Below are 8,784 nucleotides of genomic sequence, written 5' to 3'. Positions count from 1 at the left end.
GCCATAAATATTCTTAAGAGGTGATGTTTCATGCAAGACATAGAGCAGAAAATCAGGCTTTTTCTCAGATGCTTTCCTTTCTTGAATTAAACAAGGAGCTGTTGGCAACTACACAGCCGCTGTTTGCCAAGCGTCCTTGGCCTTGCTTATACTGACAGCTTTCTGCTGGCCAGACACCAGCTCTGACTGCTGTAGTTTATCAAGCCAACCAAGGATCTGAACAGGTTCTGGCACATTATAAAGTACTATGTATCTATTTTATGAACTCTTTGTACTCTCAGAAACTGAGTATTAATATAAAAAGAGGTTTGAAATGCAGAATCAGCGCAATATATAAGAAGGAAGTGCCAATGGACCCTGTGTCGACTGACTGAGGTGCTGTTTTCTCCACACTAAAGGAAGGTGAGTTGCAGTTTTTACCTCTAATTTTTCTATCCACGGATGAAATGGCAGATTTGTTAAAACTAAGTCAGGACAAAAAACAATTTAAAGTAGTTCAGCTATACTCGAGCTAAGAAAAAGAAAAAAAGTAGTTGCGCTACAATCTATTCTAACAAAAGAAGCAAACTGCATTGTTATTTAAAATGAAAAATCTTGAAATTATTGGGCACAAAAACAAACATCATCAAACTACATATATTTTTAAATAAACAAATCTAATGAGTGCTGATCCAAATTAATCTGAATCATTTTTTTTAATCAATTCAATTGTAAAAGAGACTGGATATTTTAAGTTTCAAAGCTGTGTGCATGTTTTATTAAGACAATACATTTGTGAAAATACATTAGGTTTTCTCTACAAATTCACACAAAAATATGTATGCATTATCACACATTTGATGTTCATTTTGATCTGTAGCCGAAACAGAAATAAATGCTGCCGACAAAGACAAAGTCATGGGTTCGATTCCTCGGAAAGGCATGAACTGATGAAAGGTACACCTTGAATGCAATGTACGTTGCTTTAGATGTGAAACGTGTCTCCCAAATCTGTCAGTGTTATGCAGTGAAACAATTTGTGCAGTGTCAGTTTGGTCCATATAGTCCAGGATGGATAAATTCTTAAATCTTGAAGTTTGTGTGTTCGGTATGAAATGAGTTCTTGATGACACAAGGTTTGACTCATGCATGATTCCTCCCACCCTTTCCACCCCACAGCTATAGGCCCTTCACGACACTGCAACACAATACTGTAGCAGTGGAGAGCAATGGCACAACTGCATTTGTTTAAAGGGATAGTTCACCAAAACATTTAATTATCCTATAATTTAGTCACCCTTAAACCATTTTCATTTTTGGGTGAACTGTCCCTTTAAGTCCACTAGCAAAACACCAAAATAAATGAAGGCATTATCATTCAATGACAGTTAAAGGCATGACTTGTTTCCTTGGATCCCCTTATGTCAGGTCAAGGTTGGTTTATGGAGTAATTCAGGTTTTTGCTGGTATTAGAGCGAACCATGTACCAATACAAACCATGACTTTACAAAGAATGATACATTGGCCATGAATGATAATGATTTCCAGGACTTGAAGTAAATGATATACAAAACATATTATTACAATTTTTAATAAAAAACTTATTAAATAGATTTTAGCTTAACAAATAATGCTTATGACTTTTGGCTCTCATTTTCGACCACCGGCCGAGTGCTCAAATTGTCCTCCGAACGGCTCGAAAAGCTACGATAACTATTTAGGAGTCCAAAAAGCAGGCAACAAAAGCAGAAAATATGAGCGCCTGGAGCGTGTGACTCACTCGAGTCGTTCAATGGAACTAAGTTGGTCATTAACGTTCACACTTCAATAGTGAAATACCCCCTCAGCCACCTGGCACAGGTGATTATATCATTATGAGCACAGAAGGGTGAAGAGAAACTTTACTTTGCCACCTCGACTCAGAGGGCAATGCTTCTGTGAATTATTCCAATGAGGGAAAAGTTCAAAAAGTCAGGCATTTTTCCAGTTTAGAGTTTACAGTGCTTTCAGTGCTTATTGGTAACATTTTATAAGCTGGGAGGTCGTGTTCTGCTCAGTCCTGATGGCAATTTGTATGCATGAAAAGAAATGCATTTCAAAATAATTTGTGAGGTAAAACATCCAGGCCACAGAAACTCAGCATTTTCTAAACAGAGTAACAGGCGTATTGTTGTATAAAAATGGATTTGAAACTTTTCAACTGTTGCTGTTTACACAAATAAGTTCAGCAGAAAAGTCAGTGTGGAAAAACTTCTTTCTTGGATCAGTGATCTTGAATGGCGGCCTAAGGCAACATGTTGTGGTTTGGTATTATTGAAAAGCTTATTATGGATTTTCCATTGAAAGCTTTGCTGAGGTAAATTTGGTCTTCGGCATGTCAAAGCTCGCAAAGGTATTGAACTGAATGAAGATTATAGCCGAATGACTGACAGGAGAATACGGTTTCGTCAAACAGTTGTGACCAGCTATTTGATTTCTCACAACGACGCATCGTACTAAGCAGCGGGTTACGTCATTATACGGGAAACACACTCCAGAATAGTGATTTAAACAGCAGCTGTGAACATCCAGTGAATAATCTTTTAGGCTAAATAACATTTTGTCATTTGGTCATTGCCGGAAGGGAAAATTCTCCCAGTTCTTCCCAAAGTAATCCTTGTAACAAGACAGAATACTGATGTAAAAACAACTAAAAGTGTGGTAATACTTCAGAAACATTTATCTGTGTTTATGCTGGAGGCTCTCTGAAATCTAAATAACCATTGCTTTAAATTGATTCAGTTAACTAGAAAACACAAGGCCAATTTGAAATCCAATCATGAAATGAGCTGCAATGACATATGGAAGCTAACATTATAGTAATCAAAGCATTTTTGCATAGCTTTGAATATCGTTCTTTGCTAGTTTTATGATTAAAGGGATGGCTTTCCATGTCTTTCCAATCCTGTATGGCTTTCTTTATTCTTTTGTGGTACTTTGAGAAATGTATTTTTTATATATATATACCATGAAAGTCAATGGTCACCAAAACATTCTTCAAAATTCGTTAGATGATGGAAATTTTGGGTGAACTATCTTTAATATTTATTTTTAACTGAATATCACAATTGTGAGTCTAATATTATTGTAACATAAATTTAAAATGCATTTCATATTTTCATTTCTTAGAAACTTACATTTTAAAATCAGTATTGCAAGTTATTTTGTCTATTTAGTTGCAAACAATGGAGGAACAGCTTTCACACCTGAAAGTTGATGTTTTGATGCATTTTAATACTTTCGGTAAGTTTTGGTTTGGTTTCACATTGCAATTATGCGAGCGCACTAAAGATCTTTCCGTGACGTACTTGCGTCCTGTCGTCATCATCTATCTGGGCTGCATCTTGACATGATTGGTTTGTAAACGGACGTGCGTCTGACGTCAGTGAGTTGTCAGTTTCGGCGGGAAACTTTCTATTGTCATGGATGCGATTTAAATGTTAATAAAACTATTCGCTCATTATTTCAAAAAGTAATTGTCAAAGTTAAAAATTCTTTTTAAAATTTAAAATGATAATGATCTGAACTGTTCTTTTTGCAATATATTGGCTGAAACGCTCATGTAAGAACATTTTGGAAAGATTTGTCTAGATTTATAACTGACAACATTTTTCTTTGTGTTTAGAAAACGTTATATTTGGTTTTCATAATATCCTCTCAAATAAAAGGAAAAAATACTATGTTATCAATTTAATTTGAATTTTTGCTAAATTCCATATACATAAATGTAAGTACAATAAAACCCAACCTCTGTTTTTGGTTCTTGAAAAAGAAATGCAAGTATATATCAAGACTATCTTTCATTCCCACAATAAGAAAGCAATTAAAACTGTTTCTGTTTGTGAATCCTTTGATATTTTTATATAATGTTTAGGTCTCACACCTGTAATTTTGATTCGGATCAAACTGAAAAGTCTGAAAATCCGGACCAAACAAGGTAGTTGTGAAAGGGCCCAATTCAATTTAGAATCAGATTTAAGTGCAGGAACTAACTTTTGTATAACATAATGCAACATGTAACTCTTAATCATATGATTTGATTGTATTAAACAACAAGTGAAGACTTCTAGGAAGCGATTTCATCATCAGTCCCTCTTTTCAATGTAAAAGGACAGTATCAATGTCAGCAGATTTCAGTCTCTGTGGAAATGCTTTGAGTTCTCAGGTTGAAACCACTGTCATGTTTTACTCCCTGTCCAAAGAACAAAAGATCAGAGAATCACATTTCTGATCTGATTTGCTCTGCTAGAAGAAAGAGTGTGATTCTGAATATCTGAGAGACTTGATTAAACTCAAATGGAATGATTATTATTTGTTCTAGACTTTGAATCAGATCCGATGTGCAATACAAACGGGATCTCATTAACATTTGGCAAAATTCACAAGTAAAGGGTGTTTCTAGCGCACATATAGTTTTGCATGTTCGGATAGACACTAAAATGCACATCAAAAAGACGTTTCAACATCATTTGCTAACAAATGAGAGTCCCTCATAATGGTTTTGTAATTTTCACTGTTTTGGTGTCTATCCAAATGTGCACAAATGCAAATACACACATCAGATATTCATCTATAGATCCCCCAAATCAAATCCTCTTTAGTTGCAGCAAAGCGTGACCTGTGACCTTTATGATTTGCAGCCGGCTGGTGATCTGAAACATTCCCAGAATCCTGATTTATCACTGCACGCATCGCTTAATTAAGTATGACCATCGCTGCTGATGAATATTTATGGTAAAGCAAAAAGTAGTGATTTTGTAGGGGTACCAGGGCGTCCCGATCAAGCGTGCGGGAGTGTGTACGTGTGTAGATGTGTACTTCGGTCTCGAGTATGCAAAAGTAAGTTCCCCCCTCATGCTTCCCTTGTGTAAAGCATTTGTGTGTATACACTCGTCGACTTGTGTATACATAAACACGGATGACGGTGTGAGTAGGAGGGAAGCCTAGAAAAGGGAAGAGTTGGGCATGAGTTGTCACAGACACCTGGATGGAAAGAGAGAGAAAGAGAGAGTAGCAGAGTGTGAAACAGTTGAGGAGGGACACAGCTTATTAATGAGTAACACACATGTTCATTTCCAATTTCCTGCTTTAGCTCACATTTAAAAGAGAGGACAACAAGCAAGAGAGCCGCTGAGCGACTGAAGGAGTTTGTGATTCGCACCTGGTCAGACTTCTCGAGGTAAGCTGAACATTTTTCTTACAGTACGTGTGTCTGGTCTGTAATGTAAATCTCTGCTCATCTGATGTGCGGTCTGGTTCAGTCATCAGCACCGATATTCCTCATGGTATTTTGGGAACATTAAATTCATAAATCTGCACAGCAGATGATTGGTGGTGGATGGGAACTGCGGGTTCCTCTGGCTGGGCTGAACACTTGCTATTCTGTGCTGTAATTGAGCTTCGGCACAGAGTTGATGTGTATTCTAATAGACTCTGCATTAAACATTAAGCACACTCCGGAGATGGAACAAATGGATCTGGAGCAAACCGAGCAGCACTCAGTCGCTCATAAACGACAGATAAGCGGAGATTACCCGTAGCTAACTGCCCTGAACACGCTGCCATGCGACGCCTGCGTTTATCAACGCTTTTGTTGTAATTAAGTACAAAGAAACATTCCGAATGTGTCAAGGGGAGTAAAATGATTGTGAATCAAAGCCTGCAGCGAAACACAGTCAGGTGTGAGACCAGATTCTTGCTTGAGTGCTTGGATTCGCTTATTTATTCAACTAATTTGCACTTGTATGCATAGCTCATCTTTTTTTAATCTTCGAACACCGGTTTGCAAGTGTGCCTTTTAAACAGCATTCATTGGAAATAAGTGACTTTGGAAAAACCTACCTAAACATAGGCTTCACTGCAGCTGAAATGAACACTTAAACGAAACTATGATTACAGTAGCAGATAATCAATTAAGACTTATTTCCATGCGGTTCCTCACAAATTACTATGTTATGAACTTCAGCAGTGTTGGTTTCATTCTGCATAGAGTTCAGAGATTGGCTTTCGGCTAATTAATGATAACACACTCACTCATGCTTTGCTTCTTGCACTAAGCACAGCCTGGGAAATTATAGCTAGTTTCAAATGAACTCTAATACCCCCGCTTTCACAGACAAGGCTTTAGCCTGGACTAAAGACTAAAACGCATGTTTGAGCTGTTTTAACTGAAAGCAACTTGCATTGATACATCTTAAAATATGTCAGTGCCATTGTTTTATCTCAAGATGCACATCAGTATTGCTTGATTTTCTTCTATAGCACGTTTATAAAAGCAACTTAAATGTCCTAATTGAACTAAAACCTAATCCTGGCTTAACCTAAGACCTGTTTGTGAAACCAGGCCTTAATGTCCTGGAGAAAAAAAGTCACGAAATGCAAAAAGAGCATCAGCTGCTAATAACAATGCAACTGAAAGGTGTTCTTGGGAATGTTATTTGAAATGGCCCAGATTCAAAATAATTCTTTACTGTTTGCAAAATATGAAATCACCTCAGGTGTTCACATGCACGTATACAGTATGTGGACGGATTGGGCTATCTTATCTCATGCGTGACAATAGCAAGTGTTTATCCCTAAATACTCCAGTCTGTTGGACAACACGTTCTCTGTCCTCTTTGAAACGCTGTAGCAACAGAATGACTGGAGAGGATCACAATGAAGCCACAGTTCTGCTGTTTTGCATCAAATCTTGGTTTGATTCTAGTAACAAATATCGCTTGATTCTCTTCCCAGACAGATCCTGAAAATGACTCGCTCCGTGAGAGAGGTGTTGAAAGAGTACATGTCGGAGCGGAGGGTTCGCAAATATCGCCTGGTGACCAAAGATGGCCGCTGCAACATCGAGTTTGGCAACGTGATGCACAGAAACCGCTTCGCCTATGTGCTCGACATATGGACCACCTTCGTGGAGACCCGATGGCGCTTCGTCATCTTGCACTTCGTGGCGTCCTTCACCCTCAGCTGGTTCATCTTCGGCCTCATCTGGTACTGGATCGCCAGAGACAACGGTGATCTAACTTGGCAGAATCCAGCCAGTAACCACACGCCATGCGTCTATAGTGTGACCGACCTGACTTACGCTTTCCTCTTCTCGCTGGAGACCCAAACCACCATCGGTTACGGCAATCTGTACGTGACCAACGCCTGCACAGGAGCCGTGGCTCTGATCATAATCCAGAGTCTTATGGGTGCCATAATCAACTGCTTCTGGTGCGGTGTGGTTATGACAAAAATCGCCCTCCCCAAGAAGAGAGCCAAGACCATAACGTTCAGCGAATCCGCAGTTATCTGCCCTAAAAAAGGCACTCTTTGCCTCCAGATCCGCGTGGCCAACCTGCGCAAGACCCTGATGATCGGCAGTCAGGTTTACGGCAAGCTGTTGAGGACCACGATCACCCCTGAAGGTGAGACCATCATCATGGACCAGGTCAACATCGACTTCATGGTGGACGCCGGCAAGGACAACCTGTTTTTCGTCTGCCCTTTAACCCTCTACCACGTCATCGATAAAACCAGCCCGTTCTTCGACATGGCCGTAGACACTCTGCATCAGCAGGAGTTCGAGCTCGTGGTGTTTCTCGACGGCACGGCCGAGTCCACCAGCTCCTCCTGCCAGGTCAGGACTTCATACATCCCACAGGAGATCATGTGGGGATATGACTTTCTCCCTATCATTTCCCGCAGCAAAGAGGGAAAATACCGGGTGGACTTTTCCAACTTCACCAAAATGGTGCCCGTACCGACGGCTCATTGCGCCTATTGCTACCACAACGAGGCAGGACACCATCACCACTCCATAAACGGCATCGATAACCAGGGCTTTGAGGTCATTGAAATTGAGCCGCCCAGCAGCACCAAAATGTAAAACTTTTTGACTGACATGCACTGTATGTGTTGCACAGAGGTCAGCATATTGCACTATACAAGAGGCACTGGACACAAAAGCTTTTTGTCTCTCAAAGTGAGGACAAGAAGCAAGACAAGTGTTTTTTATCTCTTGAAATACCCCTTATTTGAAGAAAAGCTGCAAAATGATGTCTTGACAGAGTAAAACCCCTATTGCAGTCCATTTCTTTTATGATTATTTTATCGCTTATTTTAGAGCGACTAGCATTCAAAACCGCATCAAGCAAACAATATTTTTGTATCTTTGTTCTGACAATATCGAAAAATATAAAAGTGTGAATGCTTCTGTTACAGGGTCAGTGTCTCGGGAATGAGAGTATTAACTGCAAGTTCATTAATACGAGATTGACTTGTATTACTCCTCTCTGTATATAAAAGTCGAAGATGAACTGATTTCAGATAACCAGCAGATGCATCTATGCTCTGAATCACTCTGGGATGGTGTGTTCCTCTGTAAATTAATAGATATTGTTAATATTGTATTATTGAATTTGTAAATGCCATTTGTACTTTGTAAATATATATTTTTTTTATAATAAAAAAAATATATTAATTGGAGTTGGTGTGTTAATTCATTAAAATGTCATTAAAACCATTCTACATTGTTCTGCTAAAACTAACCACATGGGGGCGTACAAGACAAAGCTATAGTTGACAACTCTTGGTCTTTTGAATCCACAGTGCTGGATCAACATGATATCCATTCTCAGTCCCAGGCTCCTAGATAACAGTGCCCTAATGTGCGTCAAACACAGCCAAACAAAGCAGTCGGCGTCACAGCTTTGCCCTAAGCAGCGATGAGTACTTGGAAATTTGTATAGCTCATAAAGCATAAGCATGTAGTGTTGTGCGTAAGAA

At 39.1% G+C, this 8,784-nt stretch overlaps 1 protein-coding gene across 2 annotated transcripts; it reads left to right on the top strand.

Moving 5' to 3' along the window:
- Positions 1-340: 340 nt before the first annotated feature.
- LOC307160771 (ATP-sensitive inward rectifier potassium channel 1-like) lies at positions 341-8,282 on the top strand. Of its 2 annotated transcripts, XM_079874978.1 has the most exons (3): positions 341-402; positions 5,111-5,197; positions 6,754-8,282. In XM_079874978.1, the coding sequence occupies exon 3, from the start codon at positions 6,767-6,769 to the stop codon at positions 7,883-7,885; it is 1,119 nt and encodes a 372-aa protein (XP_079731104.1). In that variant the 5' UTR covers positions 341-402; positions 5,111-5,197; positions 6,754-6,766; the 3' UTR covers positions 7,886-8,282. The 2 variants fall into 2 exon arrangements, with proteins under 2 accessions (XP_079731104.1, XP_079731105.1); XM_079874979.1 differs by lacking the exon at positions 341-402 and having other exon boundaries at positions 5,054-5,197.
- The last annotated feature ends 502 nt before the right edge of the window (positions 8,283-8,784 follow it).

This window comes from Squalius cephalus (genome assembly GCF_949319135.1).
Source record: "Squalius cephalus genome assembly, chromosome: 6".
Taxonomy (NCBI): Eukaryota; Metazoa; Chordata; class Actinopteri; order Cypriniformes; family Leuciscidae; genus Squalius; species Squalius cephalus.
Note: the sequence above shows the minus strand (reverse complement) of the source record. Positions and strands in the feature narration are given on the sequence as shown.